This window comes from Budorcas taxicolor, chromosome 13, assembly GCF_023091745.1.
Source record: "Budorcas taxicolor isolate Tak-1 chromosome 13, Takin1.1, whole genome shotgun sequence".
Lineage (NCBI taxonomy): Eukaryota > Metazoa > Chordata > Mammalia > Artiodactyla > Bovidae > Budorcas > Budorcas taxicolor.
Window position 1 is genome coordinate 18,489,882 of NC_068922.1, and position 21,263 is coordinate 18,511,144.

General features: G+C 35.8%; 1 protein-coding gene across 8 annotated transcripts in view; it reads left to right on the forward strand.

Annotated features, from left to right (window-relative positions):
* Window positions 1-21,263, forward strand: part of PARD3 (par-3 family cell polarity regulator) — a 592,324-nt gene that overhangs the window by 324,685 nt on the left and 246,376 nt on the right. For 5 of the 8 annotated variants that reach the window (XM_052651068.1, XM_052651061.1, XM_052651065.1 and 2 more), the window contains exons 8-12: window positions 1,525-1,650; window positions 2,645-3,024; window positions 6,827-6,966; window positions 9,781-9,909; window positions 12,200-12,238. In XM_052651068.1, coding sequence (XP_052507028.1) covers window positions 1,525-1,650; window positions 2,645-3,024; window positions 6,827-6,966; window positions 9,781-9,909; window positions 12,200-12,238 — 814 coding nt within the window. The remainder of the gene's footprint in view (window positions 1-1,524; window positions 1,651-2,644; window positions 3,025-6,826; window positions 6,967-9,780; window positions 9,910-12,199; window positions 12,239-21,263) is intronic. The other 3 variants (XM_052651062.1, XM_052651066.1, XM_052651067.1) reach the window with 1 other exon arrangement.

Sequence of the window (21,263 nt, forward strand, 5' to 3'; positions counted from 1 at the left end):
TAGAATAACACCCAAAAAACAAAAGGGCCTTCACCTCAATGAATTTCAGCTCAGTCCTGTATTTGGTATAAATGATACCATCATGAAAAAGAGGATCTGATTCTGCATTTTGTTTCATTTATTCTATTTTGCAAAATCTTGTTAGGAGACTTGTTTGCCTCAGATAAACCTAAGCACCTATTCATTCAGTTTTCATTTGTCAGGACCTTACTACAAGCTCAGGCCCATGTTCCCCACTTTCCAGGAGCTGACAGGGCAGACAATAGAGATAAGATGTGTGTATAAGTAACAGTGACAGGGCAATGAGATCAACGGCAACAATTACCTCGAAGGTTTAAAAGAAGGATGCAATCTATTGGAGCATCTACATACAGTATCTACATATAGTAGGTTGGACAGTACATACTGCAGATTGTATTCCGTTGGAAAATACAGATAGGTGATTGGAAATTTGGTGTCTTCAACTTTATGCAGGATTCTAAATGCTAGTCTCCATATGGGTATTTTTTGTGTCTCTAAATATTAGGATTATGAAAGAAAATCTAAGCTGGGGACAAACCGAGAGTAAATTCATAAAAATTTTAACATGATCATGATACAGAATAGATGCTAACCGTCAAGTAAATCAGAGCATCAGAACTAGGTGAGGATTCCTGTTACTTATGAAGCTGTGATCATATGTAGTGTTTGCTATTTCTATGGGGTATATGGAATGTCCATCCTGTCAGTCAAGGAGTTGGTGTTCCAGACCAAGTACGTTTGCAATAGTGTCCCTCCCCTCCCCCCCCCCCCCCCCCCCCGCCCCAATCTTGGTCTCTAAAAGTTCACTCAGGCTTTTCTTTCTACTTCAAGTTTGACTTAACTCTGAGAGCTGAATGGTGACTGCCAAGATTGGAACTTGTCCCTGGCTTCCTATTTTCTTCCGAAGGGAATAATGGCAACAAATTACGTACTTCTGGGAGACCTAACAAGTTTTGAAATTCAGAACATGAGGCAATATCAAATTCAGATGCCAGGAATGGAAACTCTTCTATTTTTGAAATCTTCCCAATTCTCCTTCTCAAATGTGCAATGCACCAGGGTGAGCTTCTCCTCCTTACCTTTCCTTTCATGGAAAGATGGGTTTGCCATCAGCACTGTACCAGCTGGCTTGAAACAGGAAACTGCCAGACTGCTCACAAATCCATGCTCATTCACTCTCCCCACTGCCTCAGCCACCGAGCCGTTAGGCCGGCTCTGTTGGGAGCATTTGTAAGCATAGAGAGAAGTGTACACTTTATTTCAGAAGCATGACTCTGACACGCCAGAAACAATTGCTCATATTTATTGAAAAGATCCCTTTCTATGCACCATTTATGCCATTATGATTTTTGTGTTGGTGTTATTTTAAAATGTCTGAATAGTGATTTAATGCACCCCTTTATTAGGCAGTCTTTGTAAATATAATACCAACATTAAAGCAGTAGGGTATTGTGCACAGTGGCAATATTACATGTGTAACAATTTGCATTCTTAATGTTCCAGAACCCTGGGGTTATTAGTAAAACGATTGGAGAAAGGTGGTAAAGCTGAACAAGAAAACCTTTTTCATGAGAATGATTGCATTGTCAGGATTAATGATGGCGACCTTCGAAATAGAAGATTTGAACAGTAAGTGTGGGCTGCCTCATTGCTGCTCTTTTCTGCGTCAGGCGTGACAGAGTGCAGGCGATGGGAGTGCCTTGGACCACGTGTCTGTGGTCTTTGCCTTCCTGCTGGAGAGGGGAATTTTCTGCCATTCTCTAGCTTCTAAAAATTTCAGCAAACTCCAGGTAATCACTACCATTAGACTATAGTCTAACAGCACTTCTTCAGATATTATGGGCCCAGTTTAGGCTTTACAATTTGGCAACTTCCTCACCTTCTAGAAAATTCACCACGTTGCAAGCTTTTATTACACTTTTAGCTCACACTACCAACTTTTTCACACATAACATGACAAGCAGGCAGATTTTCCTTATCTTGATTCAAGCCCTTATTCAATTAAAAAGCTACAAATTCTCCATTTCCTATCAAGTAAGGCAAGAATGAGCAGGAATCATGAGGACCCGGTTTAAGACCTGACTAGGGATCCAGATGAAACAGAGGAGCTTCTTGTCCTGGTCTTGGAGTTGCACTGCAGCCAACTGCTCTTGGGTCACTGAAGCGGCATTGGCATTCTTCAGGGTTTTTTGCATGTAGAGAGGTTTTTTTCTGATAAATAATAGTCACTTTGTATAGTTTTCTAAGTGTATTTTTAAGTATGTTTCTTTAAAAACTCGATTGGTCTCCTTGCAAGGAAGTACTTAATAATGATTTTTAAAAGTCCTATTGGATAATGTTGTAGAGAGGTTATATTTAATTTCTCTTAATATTGAAATGATAATACCTCTTACGCTTAAAGCTACAGTGTAACCGAATGATTGACAGTGCAGGACCCAGCATTTCAACAGTAGTTGTAGACAGTTTTGTCATTTTTGAGAATGAAAATTTATATTGGGGTTGTTTTTAGTTTCAACAAAGTCTGTCCGTCCTCGTTGCTTAATGCATATACTTCGTTAAGTTCATAAGACCTTCGAGTCCACCAGTCTCTTTTTGCTAACTTTCCATTCTTCCTCAAACCCAGAGCACAACATATGTTTCGCCAAGCCATGAGGACATCCATCATTTGGTTCCATGTGGTTCCTGCAGCCAATAAAGAGCAGTACGAACAACTGTCCCAAAGTGAGAGGAACAGTTACTACTCGAGCCGCTTCAGCCCCGACAGCCAGCATGTGGATCACAGGGGCGTGACCAGCACAGGGCCTCAGGCTCTGCCCAGGGCGTCCCGGCTGAATCCCCCACCCGAGCACATGGACCCTCACCCCCGACTCCTACCTCAGAGCGCACAGCCCTCGGGAAAGCCGCCTGCCGCTCCAGCCCTGGCGGCACACCATGTGTTCAGTCCCAGCAGTGGTTACAACACCAAAAAAATCGGCAAGAAGCTTAACATCCAGCTCAAGAAAGGTACAACTGATCTTCCCATTAAGTCAGCTTTCTGTCAACTAAACCCCAAGCACCTTAAGTCTTATCTCATTATTACAACTGACATAACTTTTAAAGAAAGTATTTCAAATTGTGTTTTTTAATGCTTTTCAGATTCCCTTTGCTGTATAAACATTTACATCTACAAGTTCAGAGGATAAGGCTTTAAACCTGATGTTTCTAGGAAAGAGGTAGTGGTTATGACTGCAGTACAATTGTTGACAGTGAAGGAAATGGGATTTAGGATGTTACCATCAAGCCCAAAGCAACAGGGAGGCTTTGACTGTTTCGAGTGCCCCATTTGATGTCCAGGAGAACTAGAGGCCCTTCTTCCACTTTGGGTCTGTCTTGTGGCGATGAGAAGGGACTGATTCCTTTGGAGCTATGGGCGATTCCTGGTGGAATGCTGGAGGCCCCTGGCCCCTTGTCTCCTGTTCTTCTGGAATATCCTGTTGCTCCCCTTTCTTAATGTGCCAGGGAGAATTGGAGTGGCCCTGGCTAATACTTCACCCATGCCTTATATCAGTGTGTTTTGTAAGGATCTCCACCTGCAGATGAGGAAATCCTGCATGCTGGGTGACGTGTGTGTCTGCTCTGGCCTTCTCCATGACTCAGAGCAAGCAAACTGCTAGGCTCTTTTCTGACTCCCTGTCACTGTCCCCTCCAGACACTGCCGTTAATCATCCCTTCTAGCTGAGCATTTTTATGTGTTTTTAAATCATGTCCCTCAAAATGGTGTCACTATAAAGAATGTTCCTCCTTTTATGAGGTCAACCATCTCCCACGGTTAGTTGGAAAGGAACCCAGGAGAGGTTGAGTGATTGCTGCAAGTCACGTGGCCATTGGTGGCAGATTCTTACGAGAACCTTTTCCCTATCCTGACACTGAGACCATTCTTCTTTTCATCTGGTGTAGGGTTTCCAATGCTGTATACTCCGAGATTCCTATTTCCTTCCTAAATCATACTCTTTAATTGGACTTTATGAGAACCACAAAAGCCTTTTTTCTGGTGACTGGCTTTTTTAACCTCCAAATACTTGGTTGACCTGATCAGGAATTGACAGTCTCACTCCACTTTTGAAGCCCCTTGCAAATACAGAATCATATCAGCTTAAACCCTTTTCCTCCTGTTAATACAGGAATATCAGGTAAATGACAGGACTTGGTTTTTAAGCAAAAGCATATCAAGGAACACACATAGAGTTGCATACAACATAAAATTCTGCTTGGGGTCTCTCAACAGAGGAAGAATATTTTCCATTGTCAGAGAGATGTTAGCTCATAAGCATCTCTGCCTTTTTACTCTGATATAGGCATATTCATTGTTTAATTATAGTTTCCCATACAATTATTATATTACCACCTTATGATCTAGTATGAACTTCTTAAATGAAGTGAAATTTTATTTGCCATTAAAGGAATCACTCTTTTGAATACAGAAATGAATATTTTGATAATATTTAAAAGTAAATGATCACGTGTATTACAGAAGCTAATTACATGTGTTACAGAAGCTAATTTAGAAAGATTATGCTCGATCAACATAAAATAGAAATAATGGTTTTCTTTTAAACGTTTTTCTGACCTTGAGTTATATAATTGATATGGAGCCTCATAGAATCTGGCTTGATTTTAATTTATTAAATATGAAAATGTATGGCAAAAGGCAGAAACTGCCTGTGCATTCTGCCAGTGCTTACAAATATTTTATTAAAAAAAAAACTATGTTCACTCTAAACAACAGTGACAAAGAATGCTCATTGTCTTAGATTAGTACTAAATATAGATGCTTCAATGATTTAAGTTGAACAAGCTTTCATTCTAGTTAACAGATACTATTTTTTCTGATTATTATTGTTGCATTTAACATTTTTAAGGAAGTGCATCAAAAACATAGTGTTTGTCAGTGTTAAACTTCAAATTCAGTTCAAAGTTAACTGATACAATTTGAATGACAGAAGCTGTTTATAAACTGAGGTCAATCCGAAGGAAAGGCTTCATTATAATGATTCTTTGGCATAATTCTGGAACTCTGTCATATAACATGTCAAAAGAGAATAGCTCCTGTGTACTTCCTTCCATAATTATGATTTCTTAATATTTATTGTCATTTTGGCATTCTCAAGTACCCTGCTCTTTTGTAGAAATTAGCTTTTTAATAAAGTCAGAGGAGAAGGTCAGTGATCTATTTCAGTCAGTGCAAAATGTTTTGTTGGCTTTGCTAAATGAAAATTGATATCTATTTATCTTTGTTTGAAAGGTCATTGTCTGAACTTTTGGCTTACAGATTTAGGGGTTATTGCTGATATTTTAATAGTATTGAGGTTCATATAACAATCAGTCTTTGTAGTTCATAGAAATTAATATTACAGAAGGAGAATCATTTAGAATTTTCTTAATAAATGTTTTTGCAAGTCATTAGAGTTTCATGAAAGCACAGAGACATATGGAAAAGTCCCAGCAGAATAATTAGGAAAATTTCATGTAGACAATATGCCATTCAACTCTTCACAAAAGACTTAAGAAATTAACAGCCCAGGCACATTAAAGTGATTTCAGACTTGAAGTAAATGAATGTTTTGTTTGAATTTGAGAATATTTACAGTAGGTTCTGTTATAAGTACCATGTTTTTTTCTCATTTCTACTTTGTTTCTTCTTTAACCCACATTTTTATTCATATTTATTTCCCCATGGATGTTTGTTTACCTAGAGATTCAAACCCTTACTTCCCATTTTTTACTGAGTGCTACATCCAATTAACGAATTCTTCTATAAAGATTTTTTCACCCCTTTACACATCTCTTTATTCTTCCTTTATGAACAAGTATTTGTCCTCATGTCAGTTTAACTGGAATTGAACCCGATACCTTAAAAAGTAACTCTTTAAGAAACTCTGGTAGAAATTAATCATCATTGGAAGAGATAAAAATTCTGTGAATCATTAGAAATTTGTCATTATCTCCACACTTTATCCTGAGTTATTCTGACTCGCTGCATTGTTGGTTTCTTTGATATTAAACTTATTGCATTGAACTTTTCACTGTGTTGAACTTACAAGGGTGCCTTTTGAGAAAGCTGCCAAAGAGCCTGGAATTGAAATTATACAAACCAGCACAGTGATGGGTAATTGTGTCATTGGTTTCAGTACCTTTAAGCATTAGATAGTGATCCTCAGACCTGGTAGCTATGATCTCAGATGGGCAATTTGCTTTTGTGGTTTTAGAGAAATATACATGGTAAGATTTAGGTGAATTAGCAAAGAATGAGGCAAAGATAATATGTCAGTTTGGGGAGGTCCTGGTATCCATATCTAGAAACATTTCACTGTTTCTTTTCCATCTCCCTGGACTTGTTCTCTTCCTTTTCTTTACTGCCTACCCTTCAAATCTGAATACCATTATTGCACAATAACACTTGATATTTGAGATGCTATGAATTTTAACAGAAGGGTTTGTTTTCTGTGTGTCTGTGTGTAGAGAAATTGTTTATTTTCATATTCAAGGATTTAAAAACATTCAGCAGGCATATTTGTATATTATTTTCACCTGTCTGAGTATGTTCCCATTTCTTCTTAGACTAATGAATCTTCATATATGTACCACTTAAACCTGCTACAATTTAGTCTATTTTGAAAATCTATTAAAAATTTTAAAGTATTAAAAGAAATGGGTACCTGTGTGAAAATTACAAAATGTCAAGATGAAGTAGAGAATAATAGCAAATCCTTTATGTGTATTTACCTGTGAAATCTCGCCTTTTATACATTGTCTGTTATACATTCAGGTACAGAAGGTTTGGGATTCAGCATCACTTCCAGGGATGTAACAATAGGTGGCTCAGCACCAATTTATGTGAAAAACATCCTCCCGAGGGGTGCTGCCATCCAAGATGGCCGACTGAAGGCTGGTGATAGACTCATAGAGGTGAGTGGCTTCTCTGCATCCCGAGTTCCATAATTCTTGAAAAGCTCTCTTTTTAACGGTCAAGGTTTTCCTAACATTTTCATAAAATCTGAAATTAAATTATATATCTTAGAAGTACTATGCATCTTAAAACAATGTCTTTCCGCTTCAGTTTTACATTTCTCCTTGTTATTTGATGAGAAATGTCTTTCATTTAGTTCACTCATAAATTTTTAGTTACTTGGACATTTGGTTTATGAGATAACATAACATTTGTCATTATGTAAGTACAGTGTCTGTTAGGTTATATTTCTGGATGACTTTAAATTTATGTCTGGCAGTATAGAAATGTTATCTCCTCTGGAATCAGAGCAGAGACAAATGAAGTAAATGAAAACAGTGTGTCTTGATGAGAAGAACAAGGAAACTTGGAAATGTCAGCATGGAGAATGAATTGAGACATAAAAATCAAATGTCAGGGGGAAAAAAAAAGATAGTTTTTCAAAGTTTCCTTTCTGTACCTCAAGGGTTTTGGTTCATTGGTCTTTGAGGCTCTCTTTGACATACGTAGGATGGCTAATTTCTGTTTGCCTGAGTTTTGTGCATGTAGAAATTAAGGTGAAGATGATTGAGAAAGAGGGCCCCTTATTAGTGGTTTTTCTTAGTGTTTTCCTTAGAAAACAGTCTGTATTTTTAGTGGTAAGTGCTGTGTTTTGTAATTATTAACTAGCATTCAAGAACTAACGTTAAATATATGGAAGGGGTAAACAGCAAGGTCCTACTGTACAACACAGAGAACTCTATTCAATATCTTATGATAAACTATAATGGAAAAGGGCATTTATTTTATTATTTTAAAAAACTTTCATTGGAGTTTAGTTGCTTTACACTGTTACGTTAATGTCTACTGTATATCAAAGTGAAACAACTGTACGTATCCATATATGCCCTCTTTGGAAAAGAGTATTTTCTTTTTTTGGCTGCGCTGTGCACAGGTAGGATCTTAGTTCCCCAACCAGGGATTGAACCTGTGCCTTCTGCATGGGGAGCATGGCGTTGAAAAACGTTAGTTAAAAAAATAATGTATATATGTGTATAACTAACTCACTTTGCTGTACATCAGAAATTAATACAACATTGTAATTTAACTATACTTTAAAAATATGCTAATGTTAAGGTAAATGTTTATGATGTTTTCCTTTTTCCTTAACTTGTAGTCTCATATGTAGCTTGAATCTCTCCAGCTCTAGCTCTCCTCCTAAAAATTTTCTGAAAAGTAATGAAACCAAGGAATAGCTTCCAGATTTTTTCCCACATATACATTTTAGGCCTAGATTCCTTCAATCTCCCTTTTTCCTCTTTGTCTGTTAGTGTGACACCACGTTTTAAAGGGATACAGATAGAAGCCCAATAAAAAGAAAGGTTTGAGTACAAATTGTGTTTCTGGTATTGTTTGCTGAAAGAACCTCCTGTCCTCAGGCTATGAGTGAGGGTGAGTATTAGTCCCCATTTGTAGTTGTAGCTTGTTTCATTTAGAAAGTGTCTCATCTGGGACATGAGCCAGTTATTTTTTGCCTCTAAAAACAAAAAAAAGTCTGTTTCCCTGTCCCCCTTTTCCCCCTCTCTCCCTGCACCTCCCCACCCCCCAACTCCACCCCACCGCTGCCTTCTTCTTTGCAGAAGGTAATCACTTTATTTTTGTGTCTCCCTTTCATCATGTAATCACTTTACTTGTGACACATTAGAGAGGCTTTTGCTCTACCTTTTGAGGAATGGAAGGGCCTGCGAGCTGTACCTCTTCAGAATTAGGCTTTCTTTTCTCTAGCCGTCAAGCATATTTTAACCTAACTTTATAGTATCTGTAGTTATATCTACAGAATACCAACAGTTCCATGGGCAAGAAGTTTTCTGAGTATCTGGATATTTTTAAGCCTGTACATTTAAAACAAGTATCATGTGATTAATTTTTAAAAATGATCTAGAAAATTTTTGCTTTCTTTAAACCTGTTACTACTGAAGGGTTCCAAAACATATTTTAACTACAGAAAAGTTTTGATGTTACTATTTAAGTGATACACTTAATTGCCTTAACTCAATGTTATTTCTGTCTAAAAAAAGTAGTATTGGATACTTTTTAAAAGAAATTTCCATTCTCATTTCTGTTAGCTATGTCCTGTTGCTGGTAATGTTATTATAATTTCTACAATGATGAGACTCCCCAGGATGTGGTTGTTTAAAATCTATCTCTGTCTTTATTGTTTTCCTGATAGAATTCTCTTAAAACATTGAAAAATCTTGAGATGAAATACTGCTTGCCCTCTTTTTATTTTGTAGAGATTCTTCTGTGTTTGCTATTTAGTGATAAAAAGTTATTGCCATAATTTTCAGTAACATTTCAATGAAAGCTAAGATGCTTTTACCAAAATATTTTTAGTGTGTTTTACTACCCCTGTAAGGGTGGCACTTTTAAATTTTGATATAAGAAAATCTGTGATGAGTAAGGGCATCACGGAATCTGAGTTCAAAAATAGGAAGTTTTGTGCCAATGTGGCATTGTAGCGATATTTGTATCTCTGGTTACTTGTTAATGTGCTAGTGGCTATGCTTTTGATTTATTGATGAGATCTGAAAGATTGACTGTTTCCTGCCTTGCTTCAAGATAGCTGGTATGCCTTTCATTGTTAGCCCCAGCAGCCTGGTGGTTACCAGATCAGGGCAGAATATATCATGTAATGAGCCTTGTTCCATGGCAGACATGGTCAGTCTAGAATGTGTCTCGTCTCCTGTTAATCTGTTTGCGTGGTATCATCGCTGAAAACTTTCTGTTTGTTTTAGGTTAATGGAGTCGATCTAGCAGGCAAATCCCAGGAGGAAGTTGTTTCCTTGTTGAGAAGCACCAAGATGGAAGGGACTGTGAGCCTTCTGGTCTTTCGCCAAGAAGATGCCTTCCACCCAAGGGAACTGGTGTGTAACTTCAGAGCAGATGAATGGTTTCCGACACACATGAGTCAGGGATCTGGGCTAGCTACCTGCTAGCCAATGTTTATTAAAACATTTTCCAAGCCATTTCTACATTTTATATATCTTTCAGTCTTAACATAATATAAGCATTCTTTACTCACATTTCCTCCCTTTTGGAAATAAATATCCACAATGTTGCATGCAGAAATATTTGAAAATCAAATTGCAGGAATATTTTCTAGGACAGCAAATGTTTATTACTGAACACTTTTAGATGAACTGATTGAATACAGAGATGTCGATTATTCCATAACTGTCATTTCAAAGGCTGTTGTTGAAAGCTTGCCATATTCTCCACTACATATGACAAATTTTCATATTTCAAGTTTTCATGGTACATGTAGCTAAGCCAAATAAAGATGCTTGCTTACTGTTGTATGAAAAAGAGGGCCTTAATTAAATAGTCTTACTGAAAGTAAAAAGACCTGAGATGCAAGAAGCCCTGGGGGCATTAATTCCTAATTTAGACATTATTTGGAATGACATAAAAGAAAAGGGGTTTGTTTGCAAACTATTTATTTCACTTTTTATACATATGTCAATGTATCTAAATATTAGATACTGGTATTTGTGCAGTATCGGTGTGAGTGAAATATGTATATTAAATTGACATGGTTCTTGGTAATATAAGTAATCACCTTAATTTTTTTTATGTTGATGTAGTAGGAAAATCAGTTTACTTCAAAAACAAGTGATATTTGGTATATTTCAAAAGATATTCTAGTTGGGTCATTTTAGGGCATTTAATCTGTCTTTCAGATAGCTTTTAGCTTTATCTAAACAATAATTAATCCATATATACTAGAGTGGGTAGGTTTTAGGGATGCAGTTTCAAAATTCTTCTGATTACCCTAATTCTCTTAGGCTAATCCTTCAAATATAGATGTGTCATGGTTAGTAAAAATTCCCCTTTATTATAAAACAAATACCTTTTAGTCATGGAAATATCTCATCCCTTGGTGACACACACATTGACAATTTACTGTGATTTCATGGAAATTTCAGATTGTGATAGGGCTGAAAACTGAACACTTGTGTTTTAAATAGATCTTAAGAAATGACAAAAACTTCTTTATCTCTGTTTAAAAATGTTTAATGCATTATTTCTCAATTTAAATTCAGTTTTCCATTTCCCCCCACTGTTATCCAATTTTGTGCTTAAAATGCCACCTGATCCTAAATCTGGAGTTGTCTCTATTAAATTGTAAATGAGCACTTAAAAAAAAAAAGACTGAACTTTCTATGCAATGAAGCCTTAGTCCTTCCTCAGTGTGTCTGAGCCTGGGTGATGGTTGGCATTATTAGGTTGCCAAAGCTTAACTGCTGCTCTTACAGCCTTTCCTGAGTTCCTGCCAGCATAGACCAGCTTAAGGTTAGTCAGGTTCTCCTGGCCCAAGTTTGATCTGCCAGGCTTCTGTTTTCCCCTTCTGCTGCGTTCTTTTTTTTCCCTTGGTTGTTTAATTTATTGCTTGTGAGCTTTTCATTAAGGAGTGAGCCAGTGGGCCGTCAGCTTATTATTCACATTGCAGCTGCTATACAAGATTTAAAGAAAGAAAATTCTGAAAACATAAAGGTGGGGGGTGGTGTTTAAAATGATACAGAACACTTTTCCTTTCTTTGGGGTGTTTGTATTTAAATTCTATGTCTAAAGCAAAATTTATCAATAGGTACCTTTTTAGTAAGTCAACCATATAACTATATTAATTAAATCAACTCTATAGTACATGAAAACTATATCACATTTATAACCTGTGTAATATTATAAAGTATAATGCTTGCGGTTCAGACTGTGGTTCAGACTGTTATTATCTGGCCTAGCTATCAAATTACAATATACTTTATAATTTAGACTTAGTTAGGAAAATTAGAAAACAAAATTAGAAACAGTGCCAGGAATAGAGAAGCAGTTTTGTGGGATTTGTTTTCCTCCCAGTAATAAATTCATGATGTACTCCAAATGAGCAACTAAAAATTTACATCTAGAGAAAAAATTTTAAAGAACCACCCTCCACAGCGCGCGCACACACACACACACACACACACAAGATAACATAACCATATCAATGAAACTTTGTAAGACAGAGTAATATATCAACCATAATTTGATCACCTTCTATATATTTTGTTGATTTTAAGAAAAAACAATTTTTCCTTGAAAGTAAAGCTTTGTCTCCCTGTGTGTTGAAGATGGCTTTGGTCAGTCTGTATTTATGTTTTTCTTCAATTCTTCTAGAATGCAGAGCCAAGCCAGATGCAGATTCCAAAAGAAACGGTAAGAGCTTTGTCTTTTGCAGGATGCAGAGATGTTAGAAAGATAAATTGAACTAACTTCTTACTAATTAATTATGAAGTTACTTGTCCTCTCTTTTCCTGGCTCATAATAGATCCTACATAGATTTATTAAATCATAAACTGATCTTGCTCTAAGTGACTTATTGCTACTACCCCAAATGAAGACTATTTCATGATTATTTTTGATCAGACAGGGCTAAAAAATGGACGTTAAAGGCTCTCCTATTCACCTGCGTAATAAGAGGGACTAAAATTGGTGAGCTTCGTAATTTCATATACACACACCCACACACACTCATGCACATATAAGACACACACATACACACACATATATATATATGATACATACATACATACATACATACATATATATATGTGTAAAGCATTTTATGAGTTGTGAAGTGCTATATTATAACTGGCTACAAAAATGAAAAAAAGAAAACTCAAGTAAAAAAAAAATAGGACTATAAGGCATAAAAATGTGTCATAAATAGGAAAACTAAAATATGTCAGCAGTTAGACTAAACATATTGTCATAATAACATATTTAATAATTTTTTAATTTATTATCAGTTATTATGACATTTTATATGGGACTAAAAATTCTCCTAACAGAAGTAAGTTTTCACAGCTTTGATTAAAATGCAAAAATAGGTGTTTAGAAGACAAATCTTAATATAGGCTGAAAATAAAATAATAGGCAGGCAGTACTAACATAATGAAAGAGAAAGAATTGCCATATTAGTTTCTAAGCTTATCTTTTTGTATATGTGAATGCACGACATGGGGAAAAAAAGAGAGGGTATTTTATATTGACACATGATATCATCCAGTAGAAAATCTAACAGACAGGATAGTTTATACATTAAACATCACAGCACAAAAACATGTCATTATCAAACCCTTGTGAAGAAAATGAAAATTTGCAAAACCGTATCTACAGTGGGTGATGCTAGTATGTATTTTTCCAAATTTGGCATGCTAGACAAATAATATGTCTAACATGAATATTTGAATCTGAATGACATAATTAGCACTATTAAAATATAGTATAATTTAATTTTCATTGACACATACATAGCCAGACAGCTTTGAACCTAATAAAAAAGCAAAATATCATTTTCAAATATTCCATTGTTACAAAAAATGGATGAATAATCAGACTTCTGACAAAAGTCAGGAAACAAGCTGGAGAATATTACACATTTATAAGTATAGGTTATAGGAAATTCATAGCCTCCATTTTTTATCCATTAAATCAATAGGTCTGTGATAGTTAATCAAAATCACAGTAGGGGGTGTGTGTGTGTGTGTGTGTGTGTGTGTGTGGTTGTGGGTGGGGTAGGTTGAGGCAAAATCAGACAGATTAATTCTAAAGAATCAAGTAGGGCTTAAGAATGTCTTTTTTATTTCCTATTTTAACAAACAACAATGATAGCAAAATGCATTATAAAGCTAAGCATTGAAATAGCATGATGTTGTTGTAGGAACAGACAAGTAGATAATTTAAACACATTGATGATGGAAGCGGTCCCAGTGTTTACATGTGTGCACATGTTTGTTAAAGGAGGCATTTCAAAATAGTGGTAAAGAGTGGTTTATTTAGTATTTAGAACAATTGGCTATTGACTTTAAAAAGTTAGATTCCTTTGTAAAAAAAAAATTTAGATTCCTTTTTATTCACCATAAAAAATAAATCTCAATTGATTATTAAATTAAATCTAAAAACATACCAAAAAGTATTGAGGAAATATGTGAAAAATTTCTCTGTTAAATTTGGCTAGTGAATGGTTGTCCTGGCATGACAAAGTCAAAATGTCCTAAGAGAGCAGACTGATGGGTTTGTTTAATATGTATTAAAAAACTTGTATAGCAATAACTGCACCATGAAAGAGTTGCAAGATAGATACTAAAAGCAGGAAGTATTTTGCAGTGTGTTCCTTGGGTGAAGAACTACTGTTTGGTGTTTGGAACCTTAATATCATAGAACTTTTTGGAAAAGTGAATGGCATCACAAATAAACTGTATCTGTTAATGCCTAAGATGATCTGAGATGGAGAACGATGCCTAAGATAAGCGTGTTCTTTTGAAACATGTAATCAGTCCTGGTGAGGAAATTGAGGATTAGCTCTGATGTTTTCGATCACCACTGGGAAGAAGCGGCTTTGGCTTTAAAGGTGGTATTCCGTTGAGAATGCCCAGCTGCCTTCTATTCTGTGCCTCACCCCAAACCTTTTGTGGTCATGATAGATGCCAGAGCCAATACCCATTCAGGCCCCTGAACAAAAGAGATGGTATGTGTGTATGTGAATCAGACTTGAGATGGAAATGGAAATGGTTTCTGATAAGGGTTTTTCCAAGCTAGGTAAAGAAAGGTAAAGGGTTGTTTTTTTTGTTTTTTTTGGTCTAAATGTTTTGTTTTCAGTTTATTGTTCTTTCTTTGGTCGTCTCACACCTGGGTCTCTCTTTCTACTTTTGATAGGCAAAACCATTTGGGGCTGTTAGAGGTTTTATGTTAAAATTACAGTTTAAAAATTGGCTTTCAGGGTCTCTCTCTACCTTTTGGTGGCAAGTCTTAAATTCATTCACGTAGTGAAGTTCTCTGACATTATATTCGTTAAACTTTCAGGTGTTTGTGAGCACCTTGAGAATGGAATGCCCTAAAGCCCAATTAGTTGATTATAATGACTCCCAGAACTGATTAAGTCTTAGAAATTGTAAAAAAGGTCATTTAGGTAGATGAGCCAAGCTGTACCAATGGCTGATAGACCTTTTAAATGTCTGAGAATTGGGATTCTTGTACATCTTCTAAATTTTGTTTTAATTAGCCAGAATGGGTAGCTAGAAACCCTACTGAGTTTTAGGTTATCCATTCAAAATTGGATGAAAAGCTGAATTATTTAGCATAGGCTCAAGGTCACTTGGAGAAGGCAATGGCATCCCACTCCAGTACTCTTGCCTGGAAAATCCCATGGATGGAGGAGCCTGGTGGGCTGCGGTCCATGGGGTCGCGGAGGGTCAGACACGACTGAGCGACTTCACTTTCACTTTTCACTTTCATGCTTTGGAGAAGGAAATGGCAACCCACTCCAGTGTTCTTGCCTGGAGAATCCCAGGGACGGGGGAGCCTGGTGGGCTGCTGTCTATGGGGTCACACAGAGTTGGACACAAATGAAGTGACTTAGCAGCAGTAGCAGCAGCAGCAAGTTATTCCATGACTTGAACAAACTCCTTGCCTTTGGGAAGTTTCTTCACTTGACAGTTTAGTTTTGTGCTCATCCAGGTTGGACAAGATAATACATGTATGTATTAGCCAGGGTTCTCCAGAGAAACAGGACCAGTGGGATGTATAGATAGTTATAGAGAGACTCATTATAAGATATGGGTTTGTGTGATTATGAAGGCTGGGAAGTCAAAGTCTGCAGTGTGGGCCAGCAGAGACCTAGGAGAGTCCACAGTGTGGATGAAGTTCAAAGACAGTCTGCTTGAGCATCCCCCTTGCTCAGGCAGGCCTATCTTTCTGTTCTTCTTTAACTGATTGGATGATATGGAAGGTAATCTGTTTTATTCAGATTCACAAATTTAAATGTTAATCTTATCCCAAAACACCTTCCAAATAGACACAAAATTAAGCATCTCAAGAAGTAGTGAATTTACCTACAGGCTATCAGGCCTTAACTTACCGAAGTACCAATTTCTTCCTTGGGCTTTAAAGGACAGTGCAAAACTGCTTTAGGAAGGCCCCCAAGAACTCTTCTTAAGATCCATGTAAGAATATCATTGTATGTAAAACAAATTCAGAGCTACTGAATATAAGTAGGGCTTTAGAAAATAATAGTTTTTAGAGATGATACTAGAGCATATGGATAAGATATGAAACATGCTTAAAGGTCAAAAATTTAACGTGCATGAAATCTCTACTTAGGATCCCTTGCAGAGCCAGGGGGATCTCCCTGTAGAAGCTGCAAGGATACACTGAGGAAATTTGAGGATAAGCTAACTGATAGGTTATAATCTTGATCTGGAAAATTAATGAGCTAATCAGTAAGTCTGGCCATAGGCTTATTAATGTAATGGTTGTGGTGGATCAAGTAGAGCCTACCATGTTGACCCCACTGTATAGCAAGAAAATGATCCCACTTATAATAGGATCAAAAAAAGATACTTAGGAAGAAATTTAACCAAGGAGATGAAAGACCTGCACACCGACAGAGATAAGACTGGTGAACTGGAGGATCAGGAGAGTGAGGGAAAGGAGATACTGGGCAAAGGGTACAGACTTCTGCTATTCATAGGATGAGTGAATTCTGGAGGTCTGATGTAGAGCATGGTGATCATAGCTAATAATACTGTGTTGTATACTCAAAAATTGCTAAGACAGTAGATCTTAAATGTTCTCACCACAAAATTGTAGTTTTGTGAGGTGATGGAGGTGTGTTAGCTAAACTGTGGTGTTGATTGTTTTGCAATATATAATTGTACCAAATGAACACTTTGTACATCCTAAGTTTACACAGTGTTATATGTCAAATATATCTCAAGAAAGCTGGGGAAAAAATAGCCCAAAGTAAGACAAAGCACATAGCGAGCCTAATGGGGGTTGAATTATGGGTTAGTACTTCTTCATTCAAACCCTTGTATAAATTCTTTGGGAGAAACTGATCATCAAACATTTCTGATCATCAAACATGGGCTCCCCTGGCTAACACTGATGGAAGAATACAAAATTCTCTAATTTGAGTTTTTGCTGAAGATTTCTACAATCACACATTAATCATATGTTAACCTAATCATATGTTAAACTAATCATAATAGTTTGGCTTTGACCATCAAATGTTGCTATTATCACAAAGAATTTTATAAAATACGTGCTATTTCTAGTGCTTTAAGTACTCAAGCTTAAAGTCATGATTCAGTGAAATACTTTTGAATTCAGATGATTCAAACTTACTTTAAAACAATCTTATTCCAAGATTGGGATAGAATGATTTTTTCATGATCTTACGAAAATAGTAATGATTTTGTATAATGAATCTGTATCCATTTTTAGGGGAGTCATTTGAAATTCCCTACTTTCACTAAAGTAAGTTAAAGGTTTCCTAATGTTTGGTGTATTTTCCCTTGGGAAATACATCTTAGTTATTTTTTATTGTCTTCCGTTAATGGTAGAGTGATAAAAATTATCTTTAAAATTTATTCTTTTTTTTTTTTTTTTTTGCTATTGAACTGAGATCATTTTAAAGATTATTTTGGTAGTAAAAATATGTTCGTTTTAAAAATGACTTTTAAATATAGCAATACTATTCTGGAGTAATTACTATGTGTAATTTTTATTCTAAAACATCATTCTTTCAGAAAAGTTTCGAGAATAGCCTGAGGAGCTCCAGTATATTTGTCTTTTTGTTAATATTTAACCACATTTGATATGTAATTTTCTTCCATTCTTCCCTCTCCCTCCCTCTAATATCTCCATCTTTCCTTTCCATTGTATAATTTGTTTCAGAATTGAGATAAACTGTAGACATAATTCCCCTTCATCTGTAAACCTTTCAGTGTGTGCATCCTAAAGAATGACATTTTGCATGTGACCAGGTTATAGTCATCAAGCCATGAAGTCAGCACTGACTTAACAGAGTTGTATTACCTGATGTCTCAGTTAGTGTCCTTCACGGTGTGCAGACGTGAACAAACGAATGGATACATATGCCTCAAATTCTGGTCCCGTTTCCACTGTACAATCACGCCTGGCATCTCGTTGTCATGTCTCTTTAGTCTTTCTTAATCAAGAGTGTTTCTTCAGTTTATCTTTGGTTTTCATTTTTGAAGAGTAAATTACTTTGAGAATGTCCCTCAATTGGAGTTTGTGGGGTTTCTTGGAGAAATGATTTTCCTGGCTTCACATTACGGATTAACAATGGTACAAAACCTTTTTTTTTTTCCCTCCTCAGTATTTGTAGCATCAAGCAAAACATTAAAAAATTTTTTAAATGTTATTTATTTTAGATGTACTGTTTGAATCAGAAAAGAGCACATAAAACCAGATGTGACATTTTAACTTTGCCAATAAGAGGAATTAACCTTAAAGTATCAGCCCAAATATCATGCATAAACATTCATCTTGCATATGGGGTAAAATAAAATCTATAGCTTAAACTGTAGGGTTATTCCTTTGTGCAAAAAATATAAACACAGTGCCATCTCTCACTTTAAAAAATCCTGCTCTTGATTAAAACTGTAAATGGTTATTATTATTTGTCTGCTATACTTGCATATTATTTAAACTCTAGATGTTGAGTTAGTGTATTCTGTCTTTAACTTGTATGAAAACTCAAGTTAGGCATGAGAATATGATGCCGTACTTATTTTGTAAGATTCATCATAAAATTTTTTGGCCCTACCTGTCTTCCGCATCCTAGCGCTAATCCCTGCCCAATGATCATGTTTTGGCCACATAATATAATCAACTTCTACTTCCTTGCTAGCAAGTTTGCAAATTAACTGCAGGCTCAGAGTGGCCTGTGGGCCAGCTCTGTCCCCTCGGCTATTGGGACTGTTGTTTGGGGCAGAAAGGAAAACTAGGCTTTAGTGCAGATCACTTGTGGCTGTTTTTCTGTCTCGCTGCACATATGTGTGCATCTATTCTGCCATCCTGAGGATTAGTGGGAAAATAAATAGCCTTCATACTACCTATACATTAAGTTTTCTGTTTCTAATATGCTTAGCAAAAATGCTCTTTTTTTCTGGGCATTAGAAGGCAAAAATGCCTATGGAGTAATGGCTAAGGGAAAACATGCCAGATTGTACTGATAGAAAAAAATCACGTGTGCATATGAGGGACATGATGTGTATTTGAGTGACATTCATGTCCAAATGGCTTAAGGAGCAAATTAAAGGGAAACAAAATATTTATTGTGTTTCTTTACAAAAAATCTTGACTCAAGAAACAGTTGATACAGTACAGAATCTGGATGGAGTAACAGTTGAAGATGATAGAAAATTAGCTTCTCCTTGTATCAGAATGAAGAGATCCCCATACTAGTAAGATTTTTGGAAAAATTCTGTATAAAGTAGACTTTGAAATAGTTTTTGAAGAGCAAATTTTTAAAAAACATTTTGCTTCTGGAGAATTAAGTTCTAAAAACTGATGTTAATTTCAGTCTTATGTCAAGAGCAAAATGGATTAATAATACAGTATCAAATGAAAAGTACAATCTCTCACTTAAATGTTTTTAATGACAATAATGACTTAAGACTCGATAAGAAAGCTGGGAAAGAGTATTAAACTCCCATCCTGCAGTTTTCATAAGAAATGAAACTTTTCCATGGAGAATACAGTCTCCTTTAAAACAGGTTCGGAGCAGGGCAACATGTCAGGAAATGATTTGAACTTGATTAAAATTTCTGTTCGAGTATTCAGTCAGCTCCTTATCTTGATTTTTCAAGTAGAAGAAAAATGAAAATTTTAAGTCTTAGTAGAACATTATGGAAATGTCAATATATTAAGTAAACATTAAAAAATCAAACTGAAGCTACAAATCAGTAAGTGACAATTAAGAAGCTTCCAGATTTGAGGCAAATAAACGCACTGAATGATCAGACTTAAAAGTGCCCTTGTAAGGGACTGTCTTTGGTTTCTGTGTCTTTTCAAATGCAATTTTCCCAGGAATGTAAGTACTGGTTCTGATTCACAAAGTGAATTTTATCTTTCAGTTTCCTCTGAATTTAAACTAGAAGGGCTCTATTGTGTTCTGATACGATTTTGTATTTCAAACGTCAGAAACATTTTATATTGAGGTAGCTATGTTCATTCATGCAAGGTTTTTATTTATGTTCTCCAATTGTTTTGAACCATATGGATGAAAATAAAATTTATAGAGCAAAACAAATATATAAAGATACTTTTGCATAGTAAATATGATGTCAGTGTTTTAATAGAATATAATGTTTATTTTTCCCCAATCCATTGATTTTTATTTGAGCTGTAATTATTCTCTGGGAATATTTTAAATGTAAGAAGGCTTTTATAATGCACAGGTATAGGATTTATTTTGATTTTGGTACTTTGTATAGTTAGCATTACTATCCCTCTGTATCTTTTCAAGTTCTTTTAAAAATATTCTTTATTATATAATTTTTGTATTTTTAACATATTAGAGTTTTTTTTTTTTAAACATACCTTGTCCTGATAACTTTGAGGCTATCTTTCCAGATGGCACAAAGAGTGTTAGCATTGACTATTAGTAAGTTAGAAACAACAAAAAAATCACATTATTGTGGACTTGGATAATGTACCTCTTGTATTATGATAATCTAAAAAAAGACTCTTACTGATAAACTCTGTACTTCAAAAATTATTTCATCTGATTGAGATATCTCAGATTGCATATTAACTTTCCAAATGTCTTTTAACAATTATATTATTATGTTAATTTTGATAATTATTAGAAAATTTTAAAAAATTTGTTGAGATGCAAAGAAAAAAACTGAAGTCTACCCACAGTTCCATTGCTCTGCAGTAGGCTTACACATATGTAACTGAACAGTTCTTAAAAGTGCAATCCTCAAAGCATGCCTTATAGTCCAGCCTCATTAAGTACCATTAGATGTTTAACCATTCTTCAAGCGTATTTTGATAATCTCAGTGTGAATGACTAGGTGGATGCAGGAGAAATATTCCAAAAGTACGAAAAGAGAAGGAGGAAAACTTGTAAGCTTAGATGAGGCATTTAGTTGTGATTCAGAGAACTTGTGCCCTACGTCTAGATGGCCAGCGTACAGTTGGGAACACTACCAAGGATTACAGAAGGCAGAGGACATTCTCTCCCAGTGTCCAAATACTTATATGTCATCACACTGCCTTTAATCAGGTTATACCTGAAGCATTCACTTGGCTCCTTGCTTTTGGGGAGGAGCTGGGGAAAGTTTCTGCATCTCCAGTGTGTTGGGTTCTGCAGCAGTCTTCTTATACACTTGATGTCTACTATTACAAAATCAAGGTTGGCATA